The sequence below is a fragment of the Phallusia mammillata genome, chromosome 1 (genome assembly GCF_965637545.1).
Source record: "Phallusia mammillata chromosome 1, kaPhaMamm4.hap1.1, whole genome shotgun sequence".
Taxonomy (NCBI): domain Eukaryota; kingdom Metazoa; phylum Chordata; class Ascidiacea; order Phlebobranchia; family Ascidiidae; genus Phallusia; species Phallusia mammillata.
In genome coordinates, this window is record NC_137252.1 from 17,534,935 (window position 1) to 17,551,288 (window position 16,354).

A 16,354-nucleotide genomic window follows, 5' to 3' on the forward strand; every position below is an offset into this window, starting at 1 on the left:
TATCAGATTTAGCCTATTTACAATACAATTTTTCATGTGTGGAAACAGGGGTGAATTCATCCCTAAATTACATTACAAAAAATGACAAACTGCACAAACAGTGGGTAAAGTTTCGAGTGCTGGCAAAGTTTCTACATATGATTCCTTCCAGAGTAAATCCAACACACATTACTCGTACAAGAAGTTAATAATTGCCAGAAGCACACTCAAAATAAGAACGACGGTGGGTACTGCCATGTTAGATGAATTACACCCATCTGTAAAACATTTTCCAACATTAAGTCGAGTACAAAACAAATATCAGAGTATCACATACTATAGCACAGGTGTGGCCAACACGTCGATCGCGATCGACTGGTCGATCGTCTGCTTTTGACTGGTCGATCGCACTAAATTCTCCATTACTAATCAAAAGCTTATCAATTGAAAAACAAATTAAATAATATAAAACAGCACTTCTGACATTTTGACACAACCCACAAATGTGCAATGAGACAATAATAATGTAAATGTCACTCTCTTTGTTGGGTAACAATTGTGATTTTCGTTTGTCGTCACAACTTTAATGTTTGCGTTAACGAAGCAGTTGCAATTGATTGAGGAGATTTAAAAGTTTGAAAAATATGTACATATGCGACGTTTTATTGTTGCAAGAACTAGGTGATGCTTTATAATAAAACTCATGAATATAAACATGTGGTAATTGTCAATCAAATCTCATGCAGAAATTTGCGTTATTGCTTTGTGTAAGTGGTAGCCTAAATTACTACTGATCAGTCGATCGTGTGCAATTAAGAAAATTTTCGTCGATCTTAACGACTAACAAGTTGGCCACCCCTGCTATAGCATATCGCGCTTTTTACAGAAGTGCGATACCAATGGTCTAAATATCAACAGATATTTGTAAGAATATGCCAATCCTGCTCAACTTACGAAACTTTGTGTCACGAGTTAACACGAACAAAATGTGCTGTAAGAACCTGGTCCATCAAAAAATCCAACAGCAGCAGTGTGATTATGTGTCACTTTTTGTTCAAAAAATAAAACATAGGCCTACTTAAAATGCGATTCGTATTTGTAACTTGCTTTGATATGGATTTTCAAAAGCTGCTGGGCAACATGTATTACACCGAGGGCAGTTTAAATTTGTTTGCCAATCGATATGCTTAACCATTTGTAAACCACAGACCTACCGGATTCGCAGTAGCATGTACTGCTAACATCGTCAGCTTGGCAACCTGAGGTGGAGACAAAAGGACTGCAGGATCGAGAAACAGATGTGGCAAGATCTGTAAATATGATAAATTTTAAAAGTGTTTCATATTTCCTATTGGGTACAGTAGAGATATCGGCGGAGTCTTTGAAAGAAAATAAAGTATACACTTGTGTACAATTAAAAGTTTTCCTCACTTTTTTTCGGGTGGCTTGTTTTCCTGTTACTGCTGTGCTACTCAAAAACGGCCATTACAAGGGCAGTTGAAATAGAAACGCCACTAAAATATTTGTATTCATAAAATATTCATGAATCCGGATTAAACGTAATTACCTGAAATCGTAACAGATGTCTTCATACAACTTGTGCTTGACGGACAATCTATTAACAAGGATTGATCCACCATAGGTCCTTTACATAGTTCGTTCTGATTTGTCTCCGAGTTATAAGTGCATTGATAGCATTGTATTGCCAAACCTGAAAACATTTAATTTATATTGTAAAACATCACTGGTAGGGTTCAATAAACGGTGTCAATTTGTTAACATCTGGTAAGAACTATATACCATTCCGGTTGGTCTGCTGCTATTCTCACACACTTTACAATCAAACTTTTAAAGACACTGTCCAATCAAAGCATTTGAACACACAGTTTCACCACTAATGGTTGAAAGAAGGATAACTTACATGGCATCGCTAGCTCCAACAGGAATAATCCCAGTACCAAAAACTTCATACCTCCAGTATATTTCGATTCCACAAAAGCTTTTTAAGCCTGACAAACACGTCTAAAACTGCAGAGTTCCTGTTTTACGAAAAGGTGACTGCAAAACCCAATATCACTGTTGATTTTCTAGTTCAGCTCTGTCAGGCGATACACAACACGGAGAGAGAAAGGCTCTCCCAAACAAATTCAATCGTTGACGGTTTTACCGAGTACGCCTAGACCTCTTGTGACAGGACAATGGGTCACTGCTGGCAACTCGTTCAGGTCTTTTAACCCGACATTGTACGGCTGTATTGACTAATAAGCTCTTACCAAAACACACCGTTGTTACTTTCTGGTTCTGCCTTTTGCCTTAATGTTTACAAATCCGCAGGGTTTGATTTACAGTTTTGTGCTTTAAGTTGATTTTCTGTTGTTTATTCACACTTTGTCTGTACGATCCAATGGTTTCTGATGTATTGATATAATATGTATATAGGACGTTGTATAGACTGTGACGGTTGACATATATCGTAACCTATAGCTTATCTAAACCCTTTTTACTCGTATAAATTAACAAAATTGCGTCTTTAATACTGTTCTCCGACAACTTATTTGGCTGTTTGAAGTGTTCAACCAAGTCTAAACAGTTATTTTTGCACTGTTACGCATTCATTCCCCCACCACTACGTAAAATTAAGCCACCGCGATTAATGCTCGACATGACTCGAAAACGACACTGGATCTACAAAGTGCACTGGTTGGCAAAATATAACAAGTTTAAAGTTGACAAAGCATCACCAACGGGACACCGAAAATGAGAGCTGTCACAGCGGCAATTTTTAAAACGAAATATGGGTCTGCTGGTGTTATTTCGTCACTCACATCTGCAACGTTGGAAGCATTTGTCTGCTGTATGTCTATACTTCCTTCAGTAGGAGATATAGTCGAAGAAACGGAATTTTGCCCATTATATGTACCACTCGTGTTCCTTCCTGGGTTTTGTGTCGTTTGTGTTGTGATGTTTTCATTATTGCCTTCTTTTGGGGCTTCAGTTGCGTTTATAATTTCAGGATTCGTTTCAAATTCCATAGGCACCGTGTTATTGCCCGAAGGATTATTGTATTCAGGAGGGTATGTGCTATTTTCAGGTGGAAGAAACGGCGCCGACCAGTCAAAATCGCTTAGTGGAGTTGGACGTCCTTCATCTTCACTTGTAGTATTTCTGTCTGTGTTGTTGTTGTTGATCTCTGGAAAAGGGAAAATCGGTTCTGGCTCTGTAAACGTTACTTCAGTATTGTTTGATGGTGTAAAAGGCTGAGTTGCGTTGTTGGTTGGCGATTGGTTGGTCCCTACAGGATCAGCAGAAACAACTGCGGGTGGACTTTCCGTAGGTTTTGGTGATGTTGAATTGAGAGGCGAGCTTCTGTTGGATAACCCTGAACCTTCCGTTGGTGATGAGGCCGCAGTTTCAGTTGTTGGTGACTGAGTTCCGTTGGTGTCGGTTTTTGGAGATTCCGTGGAATTTGATTTTGGCAAAGAAGCACTTTGTGTTCCGTTTTCTGCAGCAGTTGTTTCGTTTTCGGTCGTTGGCATTTCAAGGGGTGCTTCGTCATCACCAGTACCAGTATTTGTTGCGTCTGTTGGTGAGATAGCGGTGTTTGTTACGTTGGTGGGAGGAGCTGTGGCGTCCCCGGTCGGTGGTTCAGTAATGTCCGATGGCGTTTTATTGAGACCTCCAGGAGATAACGTACTGTGGTTGGTTAATTGAGTATCAGTGGGATTTTCGGTGGAACCAGTTCTATTATTTCTTGGCATTAAACCCGTTGTGTTTGCGGCTGGCACTGATATGAGTGAAGCGTGCTGTTGCTCTTGTCCATTTTCGGACGAAGTGTCGTTCCTTCCAGGTTGTGCAGCACTGATGTTGTTTTGAGTTGGATTTGAATTGTCGCGCGGTGATGATAAAGTGTCATTTCTAGTAGACTGTGTGCTATTTTCTGACGGCGAATCGGTGTTGGAGAGCTGTTGGCCACCATTGCCAGTCGTGTTCGTATTAGAAGTTGTTTCCTTGTCATCAACATTTACCGTTTCATCATCGGACTTAGGTGTGGAGCTGTTAAAACTGTTGAAAGTGTTGCATCCGTCTGCAGCAAAGATGATCAAAATTCTTGAATAGTGCACACTTTGCATTATTAGGAATAAAATAACCGAAATGACAAACAATTTTGTATTAGCTGCTTCATAGCATAGTCCCTTGCGCCCAGAGCAATGGTTGTTGCAATTGGTTCTGTTGCAACATTGTGCCAAAACAGCAAAAGGACACAGTTACGTAAATCTTACTTTTCGCACACCAACACGTGGTGGTGTCGCCATCTTCCTGACATCCTGTTTCGGTCGCTTCAAAGTAGCAAAATCTTGAAATTGAGTAGACATCTCCATTTTCTGGGGCTGAAATATAAAATACATTTTACCAGGTGCTTATGTGAATTTTTTAGGATTTTCAAACAAATTCTTATTTTATCCTTAACGCTGTGACCCGTGTTTTTGCTTTGGATGTCGATTTTGATTTAGCTTGTCATTAACAAAGTTTGCATTTAAACTTGCCTGATGAAACGTATTAGTTCGACTGCACCTTTTTGATATTTTTGTTGTGTAGCTTTAATAATAATGATTACCGTTTGTCGGTCCTGATACCGCGCAGTGAGTTTCGTAAGGTTCACATTTTTTCAAGTACTTTGCATCCAGTCGAGGGCCCATGCAACCCGCAGTTTCGGAATTGGTTGAATCAAACATGCAAACATAGCAACTGATTGGTTCCTCTGTAAAAAATGAGCATCAATTTTGTGTGTTGCAACTTGCAACTAACTTGACAATAAATGTACCCTTCTCTATATTACTCATGTTTTTGTATGACAACAAGTTTGGTTTGCGGTTCTAGTAGGTTAAATAGTTTTTTATAATCTACCTTCAACATAATCATCATCTTCTATCCAGTCAGTGCCGTTTCCTTGGTTTGTGTCATCAAATTGGTCGGTTGAATTTGTAGGAGACTCTGAAGGAGCACTTTGTGTTCCATTTGCTGCAGCAGTAGTTTCGTTTTCGGTCATTGGGATTTCAAGGGGTGCTTCGTCGTTATCATCAGTATTTGTTGCGTCTGTTGGTGGGCTATCGGTGTTTGTGACATTATTGCGAGGAGTTGTAGAGTCATCAGTCGGTGGTTCAGTAATGTCCGATGGCGTTTCATTGAGACCTCCAGGAGATAATGTAGTGTTGTTGGTTAATTGAGTATCAGTGGCATTCTCGGTTGGACCAGTTCTATTATTCCTTGGCATAACACCCGTTGTGTTTGCGGCTGGCACTGGTAGGAGTGAAGCATCCTGTTGCTCTTGTCCATTTTGGGACGAAGTGTCGTTCCTTCCAGGTTGTGCAGCAGTAATGTTGTTTTGAGTGGGATTTGAATTGTCGCGCGGAGACGATAGAGTGTCGTTTCCGGTAGACTGTGTGCTATTTTCTGACGGCGAATCGGTGTTGGAGAGCTGTTGGTCACCAGTGCCAGTCGTGTTAGTATTAGAAGTTGTTTCCTTGTTATCAACATTCGACGTGTTGAATGTGTTACATCCGTCTGCAGCAAAGATGATCAAATTTATTGATTAGTGCGACACACGCTTCCTCATTATGAATAAAACCACCCAAATCAAAGTTGCAAGTCGGGCCGGGCTTTTCGGACTAGGTTCGGGTTCGGGCCGGGTTCGGGCTTAGGTATTTGCGAGAAAACGGGCTTAGAACGGGACTGACTTTACGTTCTGTGTCCGTCATTTTTTTAATAAAATCACTCAGCTAAGTAACTCTGGCTTTGACCTAATGCCCACCCTACTTTAAAAATATTGTTAACGCCATTGTCTACTATTGTTCATTGTGTTTGTTGTCTTTCTCTTTTTTCTTTATCCTTTGTTGCAAGGCTTTCGTGGATAGGCCTGTTAATCAAACTTTCGGGCCTAAACGGGCTTCTCAAAAACGTTTCGGGTTCGGGCCGGGCTTCGGGCTTATACTTTCGGGTTCGGGCCGGGTTCGGGCTCAGATTTTGGGCCCGCTTGCAACTCTGACCCAAATGACAAACAATTTTATATCAGCCGCGTCATAGCACAGTCGTTTGTGCCCAGAGCAATGGTTGTTGCAATTGGTTCAGTAGGAACATTATACCAAAAAAGCAAAAGGGCACAGTTACGTAAATCTTACTTTTCGCACACCAACACGTGGTGGTGTCGCCGTTTTCCTGACATGCAGTTTCGGTCGCTTCAAAGTAGCAAAATCTTGAAATTGAGTAGACATCTCCATTTTCTGGGGCTGAAATATAAAATACATTTTACCAGGTGCTTATGTGAAATTTTTAGGATTTTCAAACAAATTCTTATTTTATCCTTAACGCTGTGACCCGTGTTTTTGCTTTGGATGTCGATTTTGATTTAGCTTGTCATTAACAAAGTTTACATTTAAACTTGCCTGATGAAACGTATTAGTTCGACTGCATCTTTTTGATATTTTTGTTGTGTAGCTTTAATAATAATGATTACCGTTTGTCGGTCCTGATACCGCGCAGTGAGTTTCGTAAGGTTCACATTTCTTCAAGTACTTTGCATCCAGTCGAGGGCCCATGCAACCCGCAGTTTCGGAATTGGTTGAATCAAACATGCAAACATAGCAACTGATTGGCTCTTCTGTAAAAAATGAGCATCAATTTTGTGTGTTGCAACTTGCAACTAACTTGACAATAAATGTACCCTTCTCTATATTACTCATGTTTTTGTATGACAACAAGTTTGGTTTGCGGTTCAAGTAGGTTGAGTAGCTTTATATAAATTACCTTCAACGTAATCACCATCTTCTATCCAGTCTGTGCCGTTTCCTTGGTCTGTGTCATCAAATATGTCGGATGAATTTGTAGGAGACTCTGAAGGAGCACTTTGTGTTCCATTTTCTGCAGCATTAGTTTCGTTTTCGATCGTTGGGATTTCAAGGGGTGCTTCGTCGTCATCATCAGTATTTGTTGCATCTGTTGGTGGGATGTCGGTGTTTGTGACATTGTTGCGAGGAGTTGTAGAGTCATCAGTCGGTGGTTCAGTAATGTCCGATGGCGTTTCATTGAGACCTCCAGGAGATAACGTACTGTTGTTGGTTAATTGAGTATCAGTGGGATTCTCGGTGGGACCAGTTCTATTATTTCTTGGCATAACATCCGTTGTGTTTGCGGCTGTCACTGGTAGGAGTGAAGCATCCAGTTGCTCTTGTCCATTTTGGGACGAAGTGTCGTTACTTCCAGGTCGTGCAGCAGTAATGTTGTTTCGAGTGGGATTTGAATTGTCGCGCGGTGGCGATAGAGTGTCGTTTCTAGTAGACTGTGTGCTATTTTCTGACGGCGAATCGGTGTTGGAGAGCTGTTGATCACCATTGCCAGTCGTGCTAGTATTAGAAGTTGTTTCCTTGTTATCAACATTTGCCGTGTTGAAGGAGTTGCATCCGTCTGCAGCAAAGATGATCAAATTTATTGATTAGTCACACACTGCCTCGTTATGAATAAAATCACCCAAATGACAAACAATTTTATATCAGCCGCCTCATAGCACAGTCGCTTGTGCCAGTGCAATGGTTGTTGCAACTGGTTCAGTTGGAACATAATACCAAAACTGCAAAAAGGACACATTTACGTAAATCTTACTTTTTGCACACCAACACGTGCTAGTGTCGCCATTTTCCTGACATCCAGTTTCCGTCGCTTCAAAGTAGCAAAATCTTGAAACTGAGTAGACATCTCCATTCTCTGGGGCTGTAATAAAAAATACATTTTACCAGGTGCTAATGTCGAATTTCTTTCCAAATATTTTTTTGATCATACGTAACGCCTAGACTCGTGTTTTTGCTTTGGATTTAACTCGTCATTAACAAAAGTTGTAGTTAATCTTGCTTAATGAAATGTGTTAGTTGCTGGAAAGCATATTTTTACTATTTTTATTGAAAAGGTATGTAGCTTCTAAAATAGTGAATACATACCTTTTGTCGGTCCTGATACTGCGCAGTGAGTTTCGTAAGGTTCACATTTTTTCAAGTACTTTGCATCCAGTTGAGGGCCCATGCAGCCCCCAGTTTCGGAATTGGTTGAATCAAACATGCAAACATAGCAACTGATTGGTTCCTCTGTAAAAAAATAAATTTTGGTTCGTTGCAACAAAACAAAACAAAACTGTTTATTAAATTGTGTACGTTAGGAAAAAGCTTTCAAACATTACCTTCCTCGTAGTTATCGACGTCTACCCAGTCAGTGCCATTTCCTTGATTGATGTCGTCAGATTGGTCAGGCATATCTATTAGCGTTGAATTGGTGGGAGCCTCAGCTAACTCATCACTTTCTGGTCCGTTTTCTTGTGAAGCTGGATTTTCTTCTCCGATTGGTTCGTCAAGAGGTGGCTCGTCGTCATTACTGGCTTCTTCGCTGGGCGGCGTATATGGATCATTTGCGGTGGTTGCAGGTACAGTACCATTTGTGTTTTCGTTTTCTGGTTGTTGATTATGACGTGTATCAAGAGCATTAGGAACGTCACCAGGGGTCGTTTCTGCTTCCTGTGGTGGAATTTCGCTTTCTTCTGTCTCTTCTGTTGGGATTTCTGTCATATTACCTCTGTTGGTGAAAGGTGTAGTTGAGGTGCTGTTTAAGGGACTGTTTGGACTTATGTCAGTTCCTTGCGTTTCCATTAGATCATCTGTTTCATCTGCATCTGTGGTGGTGGGAGTAGGGTCCAATGGAGACTCAGATGGGGCCATATCATTCTCCACTGTGCCTTCTGTAGTATACTCGTCACCACTGGGACTCGACGATGTATTCTCATTATTATGCGAGGTTTCGTTATCAGGACTAGTTGGGCTAATGTTGGTATTGTTGGGGGGAGTGATCGGATTAATATCGGTCTGTGGTGTTTCCATGATGTCATCATTTTCATTTGCTGTAGCAGGCGTAGCTTCGATTGGATTTTCTGTTTGATTGCTAGAAGTTTCGGGCAAGGATGGATCGTCAACAAAAACATCATTCCCAGCTTCATCGCCGTTGGAGTCATTTGATCCAAACGACCCGTTTGGGGGTAAGCCGGTCGCTGTGCTATTCATAGGACTTATTGGGCTGATGTTGGTCCCTTGTGTTTCCATGGTGTCGCCTTCACCACCTAAATCCCCCGTTGCCGGTGCGGGGTCTGCAGGATCATCAGTGTCCCTGTTTTGGGTTTCATTATTATTATTGTTTGGCGGCGTAACTTCATCATTTTGTGTCGGGGCTATTGGTGGGCTAAATTCAGGTGATGTCGGTTCAGATTGTGTTTGTTCTTCTTCTCCCGGTGAAACGTCAGGCTCAGCTTGTGTTGAAACAGTTTCCTCGTTTGCTGACTCGTTGTTACTTTCGGTAACATTTGAGTTAGATTGTAAGTTGTCAAAAGCTCGGCAAGCGTCTACAGTAAAAAAATTGGAACACGTTTTTTGAACTAACATATGTAAAAGAAAATCCAGTCGTTTGTAAAGTCGACGTTTTAGTAGCGTTTTATTGGAGAAACTGTAAACGATTAGTCCTGTAACATTTTCAACCTAATGACGACATTATTTGTTAGTATTAGCCTAATCAATCAAACGCTTAGGGTTTGTGTCGCCATTTTTCGTCAAATCATGACGTTGGTGGTAATATTATCTTGTATACAGAAATGGGCAGGAACCAATTGACACCTGTCATTGTGCGTTTTGAAATGCGAATGCCTAGGTCCAAGTTTTAAAACGTGTGCTTTCAAATTGATTTTACCTGTGCTGCACCAGCATAAAGTAGTGGAATTGCCACTAGTTTCGCATCCCTCCAAAGTGACGAAATTTCCGCAGAACCTGTATATTGACTTCAAACTTCCATCCTCTGTATACAAAAAAGCACAATTTGAGAAACTTAGAATGGCCACTTTTTACATTTGGTTGTGATACATTTACCAGAGTAAGACTTTTCAACTCCACACTGCTTATGTTCGTCACTACATTCGATTGGAAGTTGGTTGTTTGCAACAGGATTAATACAAGCTGACGATTCCTCTGTTTCTGACTGGTACTGGCAGTTGTAACAGCGTATTGCAGAACCTAAAAATCAAAGTGAAAAAATGTGTTATTTGTAAATCAACTTACTTAAGTTACAAAAATATCGTTTACTTAAATTGTTATTTTTTCGAAAAAACACCTATTTTTCAAAAGCATTGTGTTATCGAATTTAGTGTGAAGAATGTGGTACTAAAATTAAATTTTACCTTGTTTAAATAACATTAGTAGCAGAAATAGCAAAAAATTCCGTTCCGTCCAGTTCATACTGCTTTCTACCAACTTTAACTGTATCTCGCATAAATTTGTTCTGTAGCAAAGGAACAACACCACGTTCAAATATTATCATTTTTTCTTTTATATTATCAACTACGTATGTTGGTTTAAATTCGCATTTGACGATAATCAACTGTCGCGGTTCGAAAAGCGGCAAACTCCTATCCAAAGTAGTGCATTAATTACGAAATACATTTTATTTTTTATATAGGCGCCCCACACTTCGTACACACCGAAACCGTGGTGTTGGTTTGGTTAATAGCAAACCCGACTCGTGTACGTTGCACAACGTTTGATCGTTGGTAAGCAACTCAACAGTACTTGATTGCGCACGAACGCATGGTTAAAAAAACAACACAATGTATTCAAGTGCACGGAGAACCACCTGTTATTGCAAGCGTGATGTCATCGGAAACTTTCTGCATTTACGTCACGATGCACATATTATTTTAGTGCCACGTGATTTAATCCCTGAGAGGGACACGGTGTTCAAGGTTTTGTCGTTGTTGTTCTTGTGCGCATAACGTACAAGTTAATACGAGGCACCAAAAAAAAAAAAGTCATCGTGGCGCCCATAACGTGCAAATTTGTAATACGAGTCGAAAAATGTTATACTGGTGTTAATTAGTTATGATTAACCATCACAACCACAAAAAACTAATACCCGTTGTGATAAAATGAATCAATTTTGTATTTTCATGTTTAATGTTTCAGAGCCATTGACAAAAGCGACCTTATTTCCACCAGGAATTAAATATAGAATTGGTAGTCACTTAATACCAAATATGTGGTCAAATACGGTTCAAATAAAGGATTACAAAGTTACACTGAAATTGGATTCATTAATCAAGACCGCCGTGAAAATGTAAGACTGTAAAAGTTTGCTTTCGAAGAAGGTTGACATCAGAAGCTATGCAAAGTCTTTTCTTTGAACGAATTTTCCAACGAAACAGCAAGGCAAGAGTTGATGATATCTGGTTGCCAAAATGTTGGTTCAAATTGATGATGACATTTCAAATTGTCTATTTACAAACTAAGCCTTGAGTAACAATCATTGCATTGGTTGAACTAACTGTTTAGTTACTAATTTACAAAGGCTAGCCGACAAATACACATTCAGTGTTGCAGAAATATGACAAGACTGAGAAGGAGAAGGTCTGATGTAAATAAACACAGGCAAATTAGGAAGAGAGATGATTTCTTTGCCATTTGGGCTTAATGCATGCACTGCGTTTTCCTTCCAGACACTGCACAGATATAGTCGGTTATAAAATAACGATTTTGGCATGAGAGGAAAGTCTTTAACACGAAAAAAGTCTAACTTCCTGGAAAAAAGACCCTTAAACATCTCTAACAGTTGGGGGAATTCTTCTAGATCACAAAGTTGTAGTAATATATGGTATGTGCCTGACTGTACTACTATATACGTGCCCAATATGCATGATCACTGACTTGGCACATGCCGGGGCCAAAAAAGGTTTGGTTAAGCGTGTTACGATGTAACATTTCATTTTGTGCGGAGACTGCCAATGACGGTTCGAAAATTCGTTGCCTTTTCAGAAACGGGTTTTTACAGATTGCCCTGCGTGACGCTGTCCGAAAGGACACAGCCCGGGTCGTTTTAGCGGAACTCGTGCTTAATGGTCCTAAAAAAGCTCGGTCTTAGTTAAGTTATGCACCGACAAAGTTAACAACGAAAAAGAAAAACGTTGGTTTAAATAATATGTTTTTAATGTATGGAACTTCTATTTTGTGGCATTTTTAAAACCACCGTTTACAGTCCTCGGTTTTTGTTATAAGCAACATAGCTGTGTTATAATGTATATCGATAGCAATAGTTCGGAAAGTCTACTAATACCATCACTCACGTAAGCCGCACATTTAAATACATTTTGACAGGTGGCAGAAAGAGCACAAACACCTATTTCAAACGGTTTACTTCAAAAATGCTGGTGAGTGATGTCACAATACATTGCCTGTTGACGTGTTACGCCAACTTCGGTTTTCGGCAAACTCGGCGCCGATGCATGTCACAAATTCGTGACAACGGCGCACTAAGCGTGAGATCGTCGTCATCTCATCCCGATGTGATCACATACACGTCATACGTCCTTTTCTTGCTGCACATAAATCCTGCCAACCACAATTGAGTCTCATTTTATTTGAATGCATCAATCACATCGCGTTATCAGTGGGACCAGACACCGTTGCAAAATGTACGGACTTGCAAGAATTTCTTGTCTCTTGTTGTTAATGGTGGCATCAGGTAAATAGATTTGAATTAAATATTTTTTTTACGTATAGGAGTAATCTTTAAACAAATTTAAATAATATTGTGACAAAAAACATATGTGTACTAGCAAAAACTAACCTCTGATCTAATTGAAAGTAGTATCAGAGGAAATAACAGTGACTAAATTTATATTTATTATTTTTGTGTTAAGTAACGATTTAAGTGTTTTTACCCTATTTTTTAATTGCAACAAAATACCAGAAATGATTAATCTTTGATGTTTTATTGGTGTGATTGATGTGCTTGTAGGTAGTTCCATCAAATGTTATGTGTGCGAGTACAATCAGTTCACAGGGAGTGGATCAACTTGTCGTGGTCCAATTGTAGACGCAAGTCACCTGACGGACTGCACACCAAGTTCAGACAAATGTGCTGCAGTATTTCACACTGTATCAGGTATAGAAAAAACTTAGATGTACGTGTAAACCTAGCGTGGAAATGTTTGTGATCTTATATAAAAACAATAGCCTAAAATAAATTGTGAACAAGGGCAAAGAAAAGTCATAGTTTTTGTGTCTAATTGTATTTCCTGACCCTTCAAGTTATTAAAACGGGTTTGAGTGGCATTCTGTATTTTTGCTTCTGTGAAACTCTTTTAATGTATTTTTTAAATCTTCCGGTCTGAAGTCAGTATTTTCATTTTTGGAACTTTGAGCTGGTTGAAAGTATTAACTTTATTTATTTTACAGCTGGTCCGTCCAGTTTTCTTACCATTCGGCGCCAGTGTCTCAGTTCAAACAGAACGGCGCGGTGTGTTGACAGTGGCGCCACACAGGCCTGTTCGTGTACTACAGGTAAGCACCAATATTTTGTGTCAGATTTATGTGAAGTAACAAAGTACACTGTCAATCTACAAGTTCAACACAAACTAATAATGCTTCTTTAACACTTTTTCTGTTGATATAATTTGGTTTAGGAAAAAAAAGTTATGGGTAAGTTGTTTCAAGTTGATATACCTTGTTTTCTGGCACGTAATCAGATGGATGTAACAACGTCGCTCAACCTTCAACAACAACGACACGATCATTTTTCACACCAAACCAGATCACAACGACCGCCGCCCCGTCAACGACAAGTGGTGGAAGAAGAAATCAAGTTGGATTTGTTGTCGTCACAATTACGTGCTTAGCATTCGCTGCATTTGCTTGACTGTAATTTATATTATTTTCTATGCTTCGAACTTTATTTGGCATGTGTTGCCTGACCCTGCGCCAACACCCGTATTGGTCATGCCGCTTGTACTCACGGAAAGTACAAAAAGGGTACGAACGCATGGGTACCGATTGTATATACAGCACGTACATTAATATATCCGCCAGTTACTGTGCATTCAATTTTGTAACCACACCTGCCATTTTACAACACATACCTCAGATTCAACGTTTTACAAAATTCATTAGCTAATCTGACCTTGACTTTTGTCGCTTGTCTTCTTATCTCACTAATGTTGCACAAGAATAACTATCCCTTGTACACCACGTTACACCTGAAACTTTCACATTAATCACATTAAAATATAGATTTTTTACATCTATGTAGTTGTGTCGGTTTGCGAGAATTCGATGAGCTTGCAAAGACCTATCGCTATACTATCAAAGGTACAGTTAAAAAACGTTTGTGTCCGTGCAAGTAAAACGTCGATCAGCAGGTAAATTTCACTTGGAATAGAAAACTTTATTTAAAACAATTGTTCTGACTTGATTCTTAGCAAACAATGGATTAAGCTTACATGGCAATTATTTCTGTGGTCATAAAGCTAGAGAACAAAGTACAGGCACCCGATTTGCATAAATTATAATAAGAATAATTAGCAAAAGCAATATCGAGTGTAATTTCATTGAGTGTCATTTTTTGCGTCAATGATGACAAAGACTGATTTTAAAAGTCACCAAACACCTGGTGCAGCAGCATCGGAAAATCGCATGAGAACAGAATGTATCTTAACATACACAAAACAAATCGGGGGCAGTATAATAACATCCGGATTATCAGAAATTGCTGCAAGATTCGCACGACTCGGTTACTATACAACGTTACACACAATGGACACTGGGGCAAAGAAAAATAACTACTTACACATATGACATTAAATGCGTAACGAATATTTATAAAATCCACGCTTGTGCAAAGGAAAATGATTGCTTATATATATGTGCACATATTACTTTTTACACATTGCTTTAAATGTATAACGAGTGTTTATGAAATGCACAAAAATATTTAGTTTGGGCATACAAGTAAACAACGTACTATATGCACACCACATTATACACTATACGCATGAATAAATTTGTTACACGGCTGCTATGCTATACGTTATACACACAAAGGACACATGTGAAAAGAAAGATCACTGCCTATATACGTACCTTGTGGTTTTAACACATTGTTTTAAAAGTATCACGACAAAAAAAGCAAAATCACATCCGAGAATTTATTCTCTGTACACCGATTTTTCAATTCCATCCTCCAAATCGCCGTAACACAAATTGCCAAAAAACGTGGTGCACTCATACTTTGGATTATTTCTTACGTATTCCAAATAACCCGGGCTTCCAGGGTTAATGACGTTATCTGCTACAATCACGCTGCCATTGTGAATTAACTTTTGTTCTTCCAAGACCAAAAGGTCTTGCTTATATATTGTCTTCAAGTGGTCTAAAAACACAAAATCGAATGCTATTGATAGAGAACGAAGGACGTCTTGACTATTGCCATAAAGAACAGTTATTTGGTTTTTCATTCCAGCAAAGTCAACCATTTTTCTTGTGACATCCACATTTGATTTATCACTTTCCACGCTAAATAACTTGCCATCTTTCGGTAAAGCTCTTGCAATTCTTAAGGCACTGTATCCTGCGTAAGCACCAAGCTCCAATGCTAACTGTGGTCGACAATCCCTGACAATTTTTTCCAAGTGGTTTCCTTTGGATTTACCAACATTTATAGCATCTTTTTCAAAGTTGTAGCAACAGAAGTCAATTGTATCAATAACGCTGGTCACATCGCCTTCGATAGCATTAGCCTGCACATATTCGAGTATTCGTTGCGGAATTGCTTTATCGGCCATTGCAAAACTAATGTTTACGCGACGAACGCTTGTGATCTGTGAACGCAACACAACGGAAGTGTTTAATACAACATGTTTTTGTTTTTCGATCTCTTGTACGGAAATGTTGCAGTCTGTGGAAAATCTTGCGTTTTGAAATACTTTTTCGGCAAACTTATAGAACTTTTCTGCTGCAACTTGTTATTTGTAGCTCTCAAAAAGACAAACGCATTTAATATATATTTTTAGCCTTTATATTTGATTTTGTTAAAACATCGAATGAAAGTTACAGGGTAATAACTTTGATAATGAACATAAATGTCGGACATTAACTGAAGTCCTAACAATCCCAAACAACTTGACTTCACCGAAAGTATTTCTTAACGAGTTAATATTTTTTTTCTATTCCACACTGTAAATAGCTGGCTTAAAGTTCAAACACCAACATACAATCTGCCATATGCATTTATCTGCGTAATAACAATAACAAATGCTTGGTATATAACCTGTGACACACACCTAGCTAGGAATAGGCCTACTAATGCAATAACGAGCTGCAAAGATGTACTTTTTGATGTGAAGAATTCTTACGTTATTATCGTATTGACATGAGTCACGTGATAAACAATATGTCCTAAGGGAAATACTTTTGGGGCGGTGTTTATGTCTTGGCAAATATTTGTACTGTAAACAACTCGAAACCTGATATATTAC

General features: G+C 39.2%; 2 protein-coding genes and 1 pseudogene across 2 annotated transcripts; 1 reads left to right on the forward strand and 2 right to left on the reverse strand.

Annotated features, from left to right (window-relative positions):
* Positions 1 to 1,623: 1,623 nt before the first annotated feature.
* Positions 1,624 to 5,735, reverse strand: LOC145204019 (uncharacterized). Its single transcript, XM_080076459.1, has 6 exons — positions 5,720 to 5,735; positions 4,885 to 5,541; positions 4,595 to 4,738; positions 4,260 to 4,367; positions 1,901 to 4,063; positions 1,624 to 1,690 (listed from the first exon to the last, which is right to left on the reverse strand). The coding sequence occupies exons 1-5, from the start codon at positions 5,733 to 5,735 to the stop codon at positions 2,700 to 2,702; spliced, it is 2,289 nt and encodes a 762-aa protein (XP_079932585.1). The 3' UTR covers positions 1,624 to 1,690; positions 1,901 to 2,699.
* A 6,596-nt stretch (positions 5,736 to 12,331) lies between these two features.
* On the forward strand, positions 12,332 to 14,125 carry LOC145209400 (uncharacterized). Its single transcript, XM_080079679.1, has 4 exons — positions 12,332 to 12,564; positions 12,841 to 12,987; positions 13,281 to 13,385; positions 13,571 to 14,125. The coding sequence occupies exons 1-4, from the start codon at positions 12,465 to 12,467 to the stop codon at positions 13,738 to 13,740; spliced, it is 522 nt and encodes a 173-aa protein (XP_079935805.1). The 5' UTR covers positions 12,332 to 12,464; the 3' UTR covers positions 13,741 to 14,125.
* A 119-nt stretch (positions 14,126 to 14,244) lies between these two features.
* Positions 14,245 to 15,722, reverse strand: LOC145209398 (catechol O-methyltransferase pseudogene; annotated as a pseudogene).
* Between the last annotated feature and the right edge of the window lie 632 nt (positions 15,723 to 16,354).

What these genes read in the sequence shown, in the direction of transcription:
- LOC145204019 (XM_080076459.1), bottom strand. An exon ending in AGATGATGATTATGTTGAAG is followed by an intron (nt 4,739 to 4,884) that starts GTAGATTATAAA and finishes CATTTTTTACAG; the next exon opens with AGGAACCAATCAGTTGCTAT. An exon ending in CACGTGTTGGTGTGCGAAAA is followed by an intron (nt 4,064 to 4,259) that starts GTAAGATTTACG and finishes TCTTTGCTGCAG; the next exon opens with ACGGATGCAACACTTTCAAC.
- LOC145209400 (XM_080079679.1), top strand. Translation starts at nt 12,465, where the DNA reads ATGCATCAATCACATCGCGTTATCAGTGGGACCAGACACCGTTGCAAA. An exon ending in GTTGTTAATGGTGGCATCAG is followed by an intron (nt 12,565 to 12,840) that starts GTAAATAGATTT and finishes ATGTGCTTGTAG; the next exon opens with GTAGTTCCATCAAATGTTAT. An exon ending in GGCCTGTTCGTGTACTACAG is followed by an intron (nt 13,386 to 13,570) that starts GTAAGCACCAAT and finishes GCACGTAATCAG; the next exon opens with ATGGATGTAACAACGTCGCT.